The 16,293-nt window shown below is 43.0% G+C and overlaps 1 protein-coding gene across 2 annotated transcripts in view; it reads right to left on the reverse strand.

Moving 5' to 3' along the window:
• Atp10d (ATPase phospholipid transporting 10D (putative)) overlaps positions 1-16,293 on the reverse strand; it is a 112,234-nt gene that overhangs the window by 34,261 nt on the left and 61,680 nt on the right. For both annotated transcript variants that reach the window (XM_087583785.1, NM_001427806.1), the window contains 4 exon segments: positions 9,027-9,262; positions 4,317-4,505; positions 929-1,538; positions 309-415 (listed from right to left, as the gene is read on the reverse strand). In XM_087583785.1, the coding sequence (XP_087439911.1) occupies positions 309-415; positions 929-1,538; positions 4,317-4,505; positions 9,027-9,262 (1,142 nt within the window).

A 16,293-nucleotide genomic window follows, 5' to 3' on the forward strand; every position in this document is an offset into this window, starting at 1 on the left:
CAAGACTTCACAAGAGGAACAAGAAGGCTGCCCTCAGGTCAATTGTTTTTTTCAAATCTCATTTAATGCTGACGAGCTGGGAGGATGTTGATGCTGCACTTTTTACTTCTAGAGAAACCGCTGTTTACATACAAGGCGACTTTGTCACGTGCAGAATGGAGAGGCTGTAAAAAGGGACTCTGGGGGGTTGGGGGGGACCACCCTGGTAGCTGGGTTTGGATTGAGGTCTGGTATACACACACACACACACACACACACACACACACACACACACACACACACACACACACACACACACACAGTCTCACCTTCTTTGCTACACACAGAGTGCGCAGGCCTCGTTTGGCATACTCGTCCAGGTGCCTCTGCGTTCTCTCCCTTATTACCATCTGTTGATCTTCCAGATTTGTCCCATCTGAAACCAGGAACAGAAAATCATTATTCCCGCCAGCCTGTGCAACTAGACCTTTTTTCCCCCTCTAAAAATGACAGTTTAATCCATAAGAAACAAAAGGTATTCTAGCTTTGCGTCTCAGATGTGTGCCTAGGAAAGGAATCCAGCTGCATAATTCTTCACTCTGATTCTTTTCTCCTGCGCAGAGGAAGCACTGAAGCTTTGAAACAGGCGCTGCTGTGAAGGGCCAGCGCTATCTAGCCTCTCCAGGGCTCTCCTCCCTTTTTAGGCAATAGATGTTTCCTGAATTCCATACAGATTGATATTATTGTGATGCCCATTTTCCCCCAGAAGACCAAATAGGTAACTGCAGAGACACAGCTAAGGATGGGTTTCAGATGTAAACAAGCCAAGATCTCAGCGCCAGCCCTTCGGTCTTCCCAGCAACTCAAGCAGTTTTTCTTTCCAAGTGTGGGCGTGGCCCCAAACTCCCCAGTCCGTCTGACCATCACCATGACAACTATGTAAACCTACCTGGGGAAGCCACGGACAGCAGCTCCATGATCACCGAATCAGCGCCTTTTGTATACACCACGACTTGTTTGGAAAGAGGATGCCGGACCACAACCGACATTCTTTTCCTTACCGAGTCAAAGGGCAGGATGTGTAGGAGTTGAAATGTTAATGGACCCAAAGCAGCAAAGTCCACCACGACCTGCTCTGGGGTCCGAGACCGTAAAGTGCAATGGTAAGCTCTGGCGGCATACACCAAGGCTGCTTCATCTGGACTCTCCGCCTCATAACACAGGTTGGAAGCCAAGGGCGGTGGTCCATCCAGGGCTTCCGCTGAGTCAATGGGGAGTCCAACGTCACTGTTTTCTGCCTCAGATTCTGTACAGCAAGCTGAGTTACTGGCCTGGGGAATTTCATCCATCTGAGAAGACTCGTCCTCCACAGGAGGCGACAGTTTTGTTCGACTAAAGAAAGAGATTCTGCTCACAAAGGCACAGGGAGTCCCAGAGGTTGAATCCTTCCCGCTCGCAAGGGACGGTGAACTTGATCTCCGGACAGACAATTTCTGGAAGATGTTTTTAATCTCTTCCAAGGACTTGATGGGCATTCCACCCAGTGAGGAGAGCCCAATCTAGGAAGGACAATGGAACAAGTTCTTAATAACAAGTCCAAAATGAGGTCATTACAGTCCTGAAAGTGTTCCCACTGTCTTAACTGCCAACCTGCCTCCTCCCCAGAAATTCCATAGCAAGCAGGAAGACAAATAAAAAGCCACCAGGAAAAACGACGTTACACATTGTGATGACGCTGTATATTTCTGTAACTATTTAGGTACAAAATGCTAATATTGGATTTCCTTACAGAATTGTTTCTAAAGCTGGGGGGTGGTGATGCATGCTTTTAATCCCAGTACCTGGGAGGAAAAGTTGATGTCTGAGTTCAAAGCTAACCTGATCTACAGAGTGAGTTCCAGGGCAGTGAGAACTGTACAGAGAAATCCTGTCTCAAACAAAACAAAACAAAACAAAACAAAACAAAACAAAACAAAACAAAACAGAAGAAAGGAAGGAAGGAAGGAAAGAAAGATAGAAGAAAGAATTTTACATATATACAATAACGATTATAAGCAGATTGAATGAGGCATAGTAGTGCTTGCACATAATCTCAGCTCCTGAAAGACAGAAGCAGAAGGACCCCCAAATTCAAAGCCAGGCTGGGTTACCTAATGAGACCCTGCCTCAAAGAATCAATTATGAAACAATTAATCACCATTAAAATAAAAATTCAAATTAGCTAAATATTTAATATTAAAACAAAGACCTCTTCTTGAAATGTATTTTAAAATGAAGTTTATAGAGCATGGGTAAATTATTTCAAAAGTTCAAGGCTTGAGGTGCATTTTTCTTTTCTCTCTTTAGAGTCTATAAAAGGTTATAACCAAACAGGGCAGTGTGTGGAAGTTAGTGAAGAGGGACTTAACCACATCATCACATGATTTTAACTATTATTAGTATGCAGTTTGTTCTTATTCATACTTTGCCTTCTTTTATTCTTTTAATATCAGGGATTAAGCTTATAATTTCATGCCTATCACGAAAGATCACCCAGTAGATTGTAAAGTTTATTCATTCAAAAGTATGTGGCGAATTTAAACGTTTTCCTCGGTAACTGATAGCATGGCTTTCGAGGGGCTGTTGCTGGTCATTCTTTGCTTTATCAGAGGCTCAGACATAAGGCAAAGTCTGCACCTTGTCACTGGGAAGTCTTTGTATCATTCCGTACGCTTCCTTTCTCTCACTACCCTACGAATCTGGGAGAAGCAGGGGTCTTCATGCCCACCAAGAGTTTATTCTAAGCAATACAGCCATATACCCTCTAGGAATAAATCTACAATACTTCGTAGAGAGAAAAATGCCAAAAAAATCACCAACTTGAAAAACAGGTGTAAAATACCGTGTAGTACATTTTCTTCAAAATCTCATTTATTCTCTAATTACATAATCGCTTTTTTTTTTTAGAGCATCTTCTCAGACAACACTGTGTTAAATACAGTCTCTGATCAGGTGCGGCTTCAGTGAAAGTGAATTATTTTTATGTTAAAGTTCCCACCTCTGAAGTTGCCAAAAGAAAATGATCGGTTGGAGCATTAACATTTAATTGGATTTTGCTGTAAATTGAATTTTAAGTGGCTGTGTGGGAAAGGCAAGCTATACCAGGACGCTAGTATACTGCGATAGATCACCAGTGGTTTTTCCTCGTAAATTTTCCATGACCTCTTAGGCACAGCTACACTAAAGAAATTCTGAATCCTGGCAGGTCGAACTCAAATTGGTTTATAGATAGATTGAGCTAAAGGAAATCTGGCTGGCACTTGAAGAAAGTTTGTCACCGTCATGGCGATTAAACTAATGCTTCACTATGTCATGCCTATGATGTCGTAGGGCTCAGAAGCCTCACGGGAAGCTCTAATTTAGTGGGGCAAGGAAGGCAAAGCAAACGTTCAGAGTAAGCCCAGAGTAAGCCTACACCCTAGGCTCGCCCCCACCCTCAGCCCCAGCCCCGCACACTGGTTTTGTAATGCCGGTGAAATCCTTCCAAGGCGTCTTTATGATGCAGAGGGACATTTTTGATTATGAGCCTAGCCTTTAACAGCTCTCCAGCCCCAGCAACTGATGGAAACACATGCAGAGACCCACAACTAAATATTAGATGGAATCCTGCAGAAGGGGAGGAAGGATTGTGAGAGCCAGAGAGGTTAAGGACACAAAAAACCCTACAGAATCAACTAAGGTGGGCCCATAGGGGCTCATAGAGGCTGGACCGCCAACCAGAGGACACACCTAAGACTGACCTACGCCCTCTGAACATATGTAACAGATGTGCAGCTTGGTCTTCACGTGGGACTCCCGACAGTGAGAGCAGGGGCTCCCTCTGACTCTGCTGCCTGCCTTTGGGACCCTTTTCCCTTAGTGATCTGCCTCTTCTAGACTCAATAGAAGATGTGTCTACTCTTACTGAGACCTGATACGCTAAGGGTGGTTGATATCTATGGGAGACCCCCCCCCTCTTCTGAGGAGAAAGGGAGAAGGAGAGGATGGGGGTGAGGCGGGGGAGACTGGAGGGAAAACTGCAGTCAGGATGCAAAGCTAATCAGTTAACTAACTAATCAATGATTTTGAAATACAGAAGAACAGAGCAAGAGCTCCTAGCTTTCAAAGCTCTGAGAGGACTGACCACGTTAGGACCAATAACTGTGGTAAGTGCAGAGGCAAGAACAGATCCTGAGGAAATGGTATACACCTGCTCTTCCTGCTGCTTTCCGATTTATCAGCATCCCATAACGAACCCAATATGGATGCATGTAAACCCCCACAGCATCCCCAGCTGAGAAAACCCCGTTTAACTTCACCTTCTGGCGAGGCTGGTTCGGAGCAGAAACCACCACCGTGTTGCAAATTGCCAGTGCAATAAAGAAGTCCATGATGTACAAAGTCTCCAGGGGTGCGCTCTGCGCGGCACCATCCAGGCGGGTGAACAGCTGAGGGGTAATCTGGCTAAATTTATCTAAAAGTCTGGTATCTGGTACCACGTCTGTTTCCTGAAGAGACAATATGAGAAAGTATTGCCGTGAACATCAAAGGCTTCTATAATAGGAATTTAAGTGAAGCATGCGATGGTAAACTAAATTTTCATTTTTTCCCATATTTATTTATTTCTGTGTGTGCGTGAGTGTGTGTGTGTGAGTGTGTGTGTGTGAGTGTGTGTGTGTGTGAGTGTGTGTGTGAGTGTGTGTGTGAATGTGAATGTGTGTGTGAATGTGTGTGTGAATGTGTGTGTGCGTGCACACGTGTGTGAGTGTATGTGTGTGTGTATGTGTGTGTGTGTGAATGTGTGTGTGAGTGTGTGTACTCTTTCGTGTTCTAAAGCACACGTGGAGATCAGAAACCAGTGTAAGGTGGTTGGTTTTCTCCTTCCACCCTGTGGGCTCAGAGATCGAATCTAGGCAGCCAGGCTTGGCAGCAAGCGCCTTATCCCACTGAACCATCTCACCACCCCAATAAGTGTAATTTGTGAAGTTTACTGCATATGGTATCTTGAGAAACCAAACAATAAAATGAAGCACATGTAAATCTATATTTAGATGTTAGAAATGGAGAATATTTTGACTATTCAGTTAAATAGGACATAGAAACACCATCTTCTATGAAAATCTAGTTGAAAGGATTCTCCCTTTGACATCCATAATGGCAGGCACGCATTTTATAGAGCTTAGAATTCTACCATGACTGTATTTTACTCAACAACCAATTATTTCAAAAGTGAAATTTAGTTCCTATCAGAGTATTGAACAAATTATTTTTTTTTTGCTCAAGTCATTCATTCATATTATAAAAACAACTTTCTATAAGAAAAAAAAAACATAAATAGGCTAGGAGACTAGTGGACATTTCACAGCCAGGATACTTATGCCAGTTTTCTCACTAGCACATACGTTTGGCGACTGTGCCGTCCTCTCCTTGTAAGGATGTTCTCTAAGAAGTTCTGTCACCAGAGTGGGGTGCGGGAACCCCGTTTCCTCTGGCAGAGTGCATCTCAGACTCAGTTGAGAGTACTAAAACATGTCATCGTACAAACCTTGTCTTCACACTGCACCATTTAGTCTGCTTAGACAGTACTGCCTAGAATCACAGCACCTGAAGTGCCTGAAGAAGCACCACTGTGTTACAGGGAGTCTAGGATGCTGATAAGCAAAGCACACTGCAGCAAAGAGGCCAGGAGCAGCACCTGACATTAGAAAGTGCCACAGGCTCTCTAGCATCATGTCTGCCTGGATGCTGCCTTGATGATAACGGACTAATGTCTGAACTGTAAGCCATCCCATGGAAATGTATTCTTTTGTCAGAGTTGCCATGGTTATGGTGTTTCTTCACAGCAATAAAAACAAAACTAAGACAACAACAACAAAAAAAAAAGTGCCACAGGGTCACGTGATACTGTACTCCCATGACCATGTCGGGGATCCTGTTCATTCTCAACTCAGCTGGATTTAGAATTACCTAAGGAAATGGGTTGTCTGATAGGGGGTGTCCAGGAAGGTTTAATTAAAGAGGAAAGACCAATTATAAATGCCGGTGGCACATCCCATTTGACCTGTTCTTAGACAGAATAAAGGAGGAGGACCAGCCGAGCATCAGCTCTGCCTCCTGGCCGGGTGCAATGTGGCTGGCTGCCTCAGGGCCTTGCCAGGCCCTCCTTGTCACGCGGGCCTGTATTCTCTCAAACTCGACGTTGCTCTTGTCATGAATTTTATTTTAAAAGCAAGGAAAAAACTGGGGTATCATGTCTAATGTCTCTGCTCTGGCGTTTGGTGAGAGTGATCACGGGTTCGATGAGAGAAGTACAGTGCTGGCAATTACACGTTCTACCCTCAGGTCTCGGCTCGACTCTGCTGACAGCCAACCCTGGAATGAGGGGTTCCTTGGCCTGCCTATCTTTCTTCTTTCTTTCCTTTCAAGTGACTCTCCTTTCAGATTACCAGGGCCATGACAGGTTTAAAATTCACATGCTATGAGCTGTCACAACATAGTCTTGAGTTCTATCTAAATTCAGCAAGTAGAGGACTACAGAGCTGAAATCCTGTTCTGTGAGCACAACAACAGAAGCAATACTAAAGCTAGGGAAAGTCCTGCATGTGTATTTAGTCACGTAAGAGATACTCCTGTCAACAGGACTCTGCAGACAAGAACTGTCAAAGTAAAGCTGGGTCTTTCTAGATAGTTGGCCCCACAGAAGACACACTGAACCACCATAAAGGAATATAAACAGAAGAGCCCTCAGGAAGATGTAGGGAGGCATCCACACCAAAAGGAAGCTCCAGAAACAAATACTCTACTGAGTTTGACAAATAACTCAATCCCTCATGACTGAGAGAGCTCTTAAGTTGAGGAGAGAGTGCAAAATGGCCGTGTACGATTTTCATCTAAATGACTATGTCTGTGTAATTATTTCCCCAAGACCAGAGAGAGCCATCTTTGTCCTGGCCTTGGTATATGAGAGATCATTTGTTCCCTTGCTGTGCTAGACAACCGTTGCCATCTTGCATGAAACCATGTCTGAAGTAGCTGTCTTTAAACAGTGCCCTCTGCAGAGGTTAGAAGTCCCTTTAAGGCAAGGACCACATTCTAGCGGTCTTTAAATCCCTAACCCAGTACTTGGCACATAAGGAGCCCAAGTTTATTGCACACTACTACCAAACACTCGCTGGCCTTATATTCCAGACAGGAAGAGTAGAGAAACTAACAAGACAGAGTCATTGCCCTTGGAAAATAAGCACGTGCTCCCACTGGCTCTCAACGAGGCATTCTACTTCAGGCCTTTTTACCTTCTGTTATTTTTCTCTCTATTTAGATCCAAGTTAAATACGAAAAATCTGGCCCCCTTTACTCTCCCTGCTGTTTGCTGAAGCTTTTGTACGGCTTCACACCGATGACTTTTCCTGTACTTGAATTTCCATGTACACATGACACTGGGGTAGAGGGCAAGTGGAAACAAACAAACTATGGAAAGGCCAGGTCTGGTGATCAGATTCGATCAACGACCTTCCAAAATACTGTTCTGAAAATGAATGTGGCAGGCTCTGTGCTACATGTTAGGATTCAAAGGTTAAAAAATAAATCTTTGCTCTCAAGGTCGTCATGGTACAGTGTCAGGTATAGAAATAAAGCCAATGTTATGCAGACAAATGGACAATGGAAAAACACTCACTCAGAAAACCTGGAGGTTGACAACAAAGAATCAGAGAACTCTTCAGTACAGCCCTCCCTTCATGTTGCATCAGATTTGATAGAGGGAAGGATGTTTTGGATGGAGGAGATGGTTTCCAGAAGTAACTATGCCCACAGAAGAGTGAGGCCTAGTCAGAAAACTGAGGAGGGGCAAGCCAGCACTGGGCCACCACCAACTAGATGTGAGTTAACACTTGTTTTCTTTCAAATGTGCAGAAAATGTACTAGTGCAGTGGACGACTAGTAAAGACAGTATCACAGAGAACAGAGTATATATATATATTTTTTTTTTTCCTGGCATATGGTTAAAATGACTATAGAAAATAAAAGCTGTGTGTGGTGAGGGAAAAATTAAACCTAGGCCTTTCAAAACAGATTGCTAAATACAGAGGTTGTTCTGTTAGGGGTGTCGCCTCCTGAGTGCCACGGAACTGAGTTGGCGGTGGCCACGCCATTACTTACAGCTGCACATTTCAGGGCAGGTTTGCAAAGCTCCTAGAGATGCCCTGAAGGCTTTCTCAAGTCAAAAGACATGGACACCTGGGATCTGCTTATGCGACGTATCTGCCGTGAAAATGAGGCAACAACCATGCTGTAGCAACGGTTCTGATAGCTGCTCTTTTCTTATTGTGGTGTCTGCCTGAGTTATTACTGACCTCACAGTGGGAAATCTCCATCTTGGTTAAGTGTAGGTGTTAATGAAATATGAAAGGCTGAGAAGGCAGTGAACCTTTCGGAGAGGAAATTTTAAATTCAGTGGAAGTATTGATTTCTAACTTGTTTACACAATCGTCTTTTCTGTTTCCCATGTTCTCCATGACCTACTACTTCTGCAGGAATACGGGATGACTAAGAGTTGTCGCTATGACACAAACCACTTGTTGAGCTCTGGAATAAAAATCCCGGAAAGTGCCCTTTGTGGAGTTAGATATGAGGAAAGAGAGCTAGTTTTCGTGGAATGCAGAGGAAGATTAGAAAGTAATAAAAAAGACATCAAAAGACCTATTAATTAGACAAACATACACGTCTCCAAGACAATTCTGGTTGCCTTGATGGTTCTTAGGGTTAGCTGTTATCGTTATGTCAGGATAGCCTTCTTCAGGCTCTGATATAATCAGTTCTAAGCAGAAATATTTTATTTTTCAGAAATAATACCCAACTTCTCAACAGTAAATTACCTCAAATCTCAATTTTGTATTTTTTTTAACTTACGTGTCACCATCGTATTGCACTATAACAACATCACCCATTTTACTAAGAAAAGCAGTGGTTTTTATGGGTTATTACAGCAGGGAGTCACTCTGTCCAGGGCGTGGTGATGACGTCACACTTACAATGGGACTACTGAATGCAGCCTGTCTGGAATGAAGCACTTCTCCAGATCCTTCTCCATTTCCTACAGCAGAGGTGCTCCCGGAGAGCTGAGCCAAGGGCTTTCCCGGAAGCCTACTGTGAGCTGTCCTGCAGCTCTGGGCTCTGGGTCTCGCCACACTGCCGAGGGAGCCGCTGAGAGTATCTGTGCATTCCTCCTCTTCGGAGACAGCTTCCTGATAGGACTCAAGCCTCTTGGCTGCAGAATAAAATTCACCATCTGAGTATTGCAGGCTGGACACGGTAGCTCCTAAGCTATGCACACCACCTCCTTTCTCTCCCAGCCTCCACATTCTCCCCATGAGAATCCACAGTCAATAAACTTACCCCATCCCTACTGAGGAGAGAGGACACGGTGGATTAGGAAGCGCCTTCCTTTTCCACCTCTAGGTCTAGTTTTGTCTACATCTCTGTCCACTCTCTTAGTCAGCTACCCTATGGTGAGGCACAACTCAGCCTTCCTTGTTTTAAATGCCAAGCCCCCGACTTGTGATCCGGATCCTGTCTGTCCTCTGGGTCCTCAAGCAGTTCCTCTTTGCATCTGAATTTCAGTACACCAGTCACCCCTCAACCAATTTCAGGGCTTCCTCTCCTAACTCTCCACTGACCTCTTTTCAAGGTCACCTACATGTTCCATGTTCCACCTTTACCCAGCAGAGTGACTGTGTGTGTGTGTGTGTGTGTGTGTGTGTGTGTGTGTGTGTGTGTGTTTGTGTGTGTGTGATCTGAACCTTTAGTAATAGTCAACTCCTCTGGAAATACCCTTTAGGGCTTCTGGTATCATTCTTACCTGTTTTCTCATCTACATTAATGGTATTCACTGTTCAGTTTTCCTAACTGTCTTTCATACATGTTTATTTATTTGTGTGTGTGTGTGTGTGTGTGTGTGTGTGTGTGTGTGTGTGTACTCACACATATGAGGGTGTGTAGAGATACATATGTATGTATATGCATGTGATGGTCAGAGAACCTTGGGTGTTACTTCTCAGGATTCATTGTTTTGTTTTGTTTTGTTTTTTTTGTTTTGAGGCAAGGACCCCTACTGGTTTAGACTTCACTGTGGAAGGTAGAATACCTGACCAGCAAGCTCCAGGATCTGCCTGTCTCCACCTCCTCAGTGGTGGGATGTGGGTTCTGGGTTAAACTGAGGTCCTCGTGCTTGCAAGGCAAGGGTTTTTACAGACTAAGCTGTATGTATGTATGTATGTATGTATGTATGTATGTATGTATGTATTATGTGATTGTCTTTTTGTTACATTAGGTATTAAACTTAAGAGCCTCAAGCATCTAGTCAAGCACTCTGACACTACGTTATACCCTGTCTCCAGTTACCTTCCTCCCATCCCTCAGTTATTTGCAAGCTTCTGGGCTGCCTGCCCATCTTCATCTACACACCTCTCCCTGGTGTTCTCATACAGTCTGATCTTTGAAACAAAATGTCTCTATGCTCAGCCTACAAACCTGAGTACTGGTTTTATGTCAACTGACACAAGCTGGAGTCACAAGAGAGGAGAAAATGCCTCCATAGGATCTGGTTGTAGGCAAGCCTGGAAGGCATTTTCTTATTTCTTTTTCCATCTTTTTTAAATTGGTTATTTCTTATTTACAATTCAAATGTTATTCCCTTTCCCGGTTTAGAGCTCGATAGGAGAGGGCCCAGCCCATTGTGGGTGGTGCCATTCCTAGGCTGGTGGTCTTGGGTTCTATAAGAAAGCAGGCTGAGGAAGCCAATAAGCAGCATCCCCCATGACCTCTGTACCAGCTCCTACTTCCAGGTCACTGCACGGATGGAGTTCCTGTCCCAAATTCTTTAATGACGAACTGTGATGTGGATGTGTAAGCCGATTAAACCCTTTCCTCCCTTTGGTCATGTTTCATCATAGTGACAATGACCCTAACAATGGGAACAAACTGCATCTTTAACTCTGACCTCCTCTTAGAATCGATACTCATCCATGCACCTCTCCACAGACTCTTGCCATTGGCTGGCCACGGGCTCTTCTATAAGATGGACATGGCTCACACCTTGACCTCCCTCAGGTCTCTTCTCTTTTATCAGTGAAGATTCCTCAGGTAGGGCCCCACTAATTTGCCACTGATCCTATTCTTGCCATTACCACACAATTTTTATTTTATACCATCCTGTAAAACATACAGTTTAAATGGCCAGAGACACTCGTGTTTCATTAATATGTTCTCCGAGTCCAGTGTAGTAACTCATAGGTTACTCAAGAAGTACTTGAGGAATAAATAAGTAAATAAATAACAGTAACCTTAGATTCCGCCTGGTTACAGTTGGGCTATTTCTGATTTCCTCTTCAACCTTTTCTCTGGGCTTCCTCATCTTTTTATTGCCTAAGTGGTTACCAAAAACCTAGACTCTGGACCCTTCACTGCCTTCTCACATCCAGACACTCATCAGCACATGTCCGTTACCCATCAAACACGTGCCCTGAGTGTCCAGACCCATTTCCATTATCTCAGTCAAGTTGCCAACATCTTTAAGTGAACTAATTCAGGGCCTCAAAACTAGTCTCTTTCCTCATCTGAAATCTGTTCATCAAATGGCAGCCAAGAGTGCCCTTCCTTAAAGCTAAATCGAATAAGATCACTTGATGATTGCCTCAGGATCCCCTCAGAATAAACTCAGGCTCTTCTTCCTAGCTTAAATAGCTCCGTATAGTCTGAAACTCCCTCTTTCTTCTACATCAGTGGTTCACACCCTGTGGGTCACAACCCCCAAAAGATCACTGGAAAACACAGATGTTTACATTACAAGTCATAATAATAGCAAAATTACAGGTATGGCATAACAATGTAAATAATTTTATGGTCAGGGTCACCACAACATGAAGAACTATATTTAAGAGTCACAGCATTGGAAGGTTGAGAACCACTGCTCAATATTCTTCGTGTCATTCAGATTCGGTGGCCTTATTTACTTTCTTTCAAAGTGTGAAAGCTCACAACATCATGAGGGCCTGAAGAGTAGTTGGTCCTTTGGCCTGGAAGTCCTTCGTCATTCAGATCTAGACTCTAATGTCCATTTGAAAAGGTCATGCTTAGCCACACAGTCCAAACTAATCATCCAATCATCATATGTCACACCATTTTATTCTAACTCTTTGTCAGGTCCTGATCACTACTTATCTATTTATTTATCTGTGATGACTTTCTCCAGTAGAATTCCTGTGAGAGTAGCTCTGTGTGTGTGTGTGTGTGTGTGTGTGTGTGTGTGTGTGTGTGTGTGTGTGTGTGTGTGTGTGTGTTCTTACCTATTATTAAAATATTCCTCAGAGGAAAATGAGAACATGCTTGTTGGGTCGGTGGCTGTGTCTATTTAACCTAAGAGCTACTGAATAAGATATTGATTGGAGCAAATTGCTTCATAAAGTGTTTTTACATTTTATTTATTGTAATAACTTTGCCAGTTTTTAAGGGAATGAAAGGCCTAAGAAGCAATATGCTAGCTTATTTTTTCTTTGTGTCTTTCTGTTATTTGTTTGATAAGCCAGTCTCGTGAAACCCAAGATATTCAGCATGCAGCCAAGGGTAGCCTTGAACTCTTGCTCCTCCTACCTCCACTTCCAAAGTGCTAAGATTATAGGCATGATTTAAGTGGCTTTCAATAAACATTCATTCTCTCTGAAGACCTCTAATTCTGATGACCTCAAGTCTTATACTTTTAACTTTTTCCAAATGATATCATTTCGTATCTTGGGCTTTCTCTGCATTGATATAGATGGTCATGCCATATTTTTGTCTTAATTCTCTTTATATACTGTATTAAATGCAGAAACATCCTAGCATCCCTGAAATGCAGCCCTCTAATGTAGCTATGAGCTCCCAGCCAGACTACTCATTAGGCATTTACAGTTTTCCTGGACTGAATGATACCATACACCAGACCTTTGCTTTATTGAATCCTTATGGCATTCCTCCGAGCGGGAACTATGTTATAAGTAAAGAAATAAACTTTATTTATTTGTCATCTTACAAAAACAAACTAGATTTAGTCTTAAGGCCAGATTTATTGGACGTAAGAGTCATGATTCTGTGATTTAATGCTGGAGTGTTTCTAAATATAGCCACATGCACAAGTATGGCCAATTACATGTCAATCTCCCCTGTTATATTTCTATGATATATATATATATGTTATATTTCCCAATTTTTTATTTTATATAAGTATTTGGCAAACAAATAATGGATGAATAGGTATGTAAACAAAATAGCTCTAGAATTAAGGGAAGGCTGTGGGTAAGGGCTCACAGCTATTACAGGTTTTTATTTTCATCCAAAGTCATATATTTATTGTACACACACACACACACACACACACACACACACACACACACACACACACTCACTCACTTTCATCTTCAAAAGACTTTTATCTGGCAAGAACTATTGTTTCTCTTTGCATCTGAGGAAACTAACAGAGAGTGAATATTCTAATTTTGATAAACAGCAGACTGGAGAGAGAACTGGGATTTAAATTTAGTCTTCCTGCTTCTAAAGCCCATACTCATACCTCTACATCATAGGTCCTTAACTTGACACAGTTCTAAGAGGTTCAATAATTGTTTGGGTGGAACTGTAACTTTTGGCAATGGCTACCGGCATTCAGTAGGTAGACATTAGGTATGCTTGTCAACATCTTTCTTGACTGAACATCTCAACAAAGAAGGACCCAATCCAATGAGGGAATACTGCTAAGGTTGATAAAATCTTTGAATAGCTCAAGAAATTTATTGGTAATGAAATGTCATTTCTAAGACAACTAAAATGCCTCAAAACCCATATAAATGAGTTCATGAAATTTCTCTGAGCCATCACCGAGGGAATTAGGATCACACAGTTGTGTAGATTAGTATGGCATCAGGTAGCTCAGATATCACTGTAGGACAAGCTTGCTCAATAAGTGGAACTGCAAGATGAAAATGAAATGGAATGACTCAGCCTTTACTCACATCGTGGCAAGTTCTACCAACATATAGGTCAAGAGAATTACAGTGTGATTCAGAAAACAGAGTGACTCAGACTAAACTTCAAGGCCCAGAGAAAACTGTATCAAAGATGTCTGTGAAAAGCCAAGATTGATATCACATTGCAAACAAACAGGGGTGATAAAGGCCTTTAATTCTCCTAGAGGAGCTTCTGTTTTAGTTCTGTGAAAGTCTTGGAAAGGGCAAGGAAACACAGTCTGTTGTTGTTCTCTGTATCTAAAGGCAGGTCGTGAGTTAAACCAATTATCTTTCCTATGTCCTTTCCTCCTTCCATCTCTAAAGGGTTCTTTTGTCACTTTCTTCTCAGATATTCTGAAACTCGTTCATGGCCTACGACTTGCATTGGTTTCAAATCTGAAAGACGTGGTTCTGAGACAAAGGGAAAATCACACCGTGATTTACAGTGTGCTGTCCACAGGGCTGACAGCAGGACAAACATGGGGCTTCCTTCTGCACATCATCCACACGTCTTCCTTCAAACCATCCACAACACCCTTGACATCCTGCGTTCCACATACTTGTAAACACCACACTCAGCCCACCTTCCTCCAATCACACCATCCAGACACCCAAACCTCTGCTCTGAACTAACGCCCCACATACCTCATGCAGTCCAAGAATGCCTGATGTCCTGTCTTTAAAATACCAGATTGCATCCGTGCAAGACGCAGATCCAAAACTATCTGGCTGCCTGACAGTCAAACCAAATTTGGAACAAGTATTTCCATGTGTGTACGTGTATGCGTGTGTACATATTCATGTGCGTGTGTATATATGAATATGCATAAATGTGTGTGCACATGCACGTGTGCGTTCACTAGTGGAAGCCAGATGAAGCTGCTTTGATTTTTGAGACAGTGTGTCCCACTGAATCTGATTGGTTTGGATAGCTTGGTTAGCCAATGAACTCCATGGGTCCAGGGAAGCCATCTTTGTGCCCCTAGCAGTGACTTAACAGATGAATGACGTCACATGGGGTTTTTTTAATGGGTGCTGGGGATTTGAACTTGGGTCCCCATGCAGGCATTTTACCAAATGGGTCATCCCCCAAGCCTAGGAATATCAGCGTTAATATTATAACTAACATGCTATTTTTATAATTAAACATGGGTCTCACAGTGGATCACGAGATACCTAAATGGCAGACCTGGTTCTTCTTTACAAAACAATAGTTGAAAGTAGCAATAGTACCTACTCATATATGAGGACTCTCTGTGTGCCCTGCTCCGTGCATCTCTGCACAGACTGTCTCAGTGGAGTGGATACCACAATGGCCGTTTCCTCTCTCTGATGCTCAGAGAATTATGTGCCTTGCTGAAGCACACAGCCTTTGCAGATGGCAGAGATGAGACTCAGGCTCGACTGCATAGGGCCTTTCTTAGTGCTCCCCAATACCTCCATGGATCAACAGACTTACAAGCTGTGCATTATAAAGGCACTTGCCAGACCATCCTAGAACAGTGCCTGTCAGAACTGATAAGTTCACCCAAAGAGAAGTTCTGAGAAACTGTCAAGGGTACAGGAGCCTGTGTGACAGTGCTTACGGGCATTCCAGGTGTCACCCGGAGACAGCCAGAGACATAAGAGAAAACAAAGGGTACTCTTAGAACATGAGTTCAGGTAATGATGATGTATTGATACGTCATCAATTCATCAATTACCAAAGGCATGTCATGACTCACATTTCTCACAGGAGAAATGGCATGAGGACACACTGAACCCTCTATGATGTCACTGCAATCTATAACTACCCTAATGTGAAAAGTTTAAATGACATCTTTCTTTGCTTTTCTTTTTTTAAGGATTTACTTATTTTATGTACTCGAGTACACTGTAGCTGTCTTCAGACACACCAGAAGAGGGCACCGGATCTCATTACAGATGGTTGTGAGCCACCATGTGGTTACTGGGATTTGACCTCAGGACCTCTGGAAGAGCAGTCAGTGCTCTTAACCTCTGAGCCATCTCTCCAGCTAAATAACATTTTTCAGTAGTCTCTCTCTGTCTCTCTGCCTGCCTCTCTGTCTCTCTGCCTCTCTCTCTCTCTCTCTCCCTCTCTCTCTCTCTCTCTCTCTCTCTCTCTCTCTCAAAATAAGAGTGGCATATTTACTTTCATTTTATTTCCTTTTTTTTAAGTGGCTTTTTGGACAGCCATGGTGGCACACACCTTTAATCCCAGCACTTGGGAGGCAGAAGCTGGTGATTCCTGTGAGCCTGGTGT

The sequence above is a fragment of the Rattus norvegicus genome, chromosome 14, assembly GCF_021556685.1.
Source record: "Rattus norvegicus strain SHRSP/BbbUtx chromosome 14, alternate assembly SHRSP_T2T, whole genome shotgun sequence".
In the NCBI taxonomy this organism is placed as follows: Eukaryota; Metazoa; Chordata; class Mammalia; order Rodentia; family Muridae; genus Rattus; species Rattus norvegicus.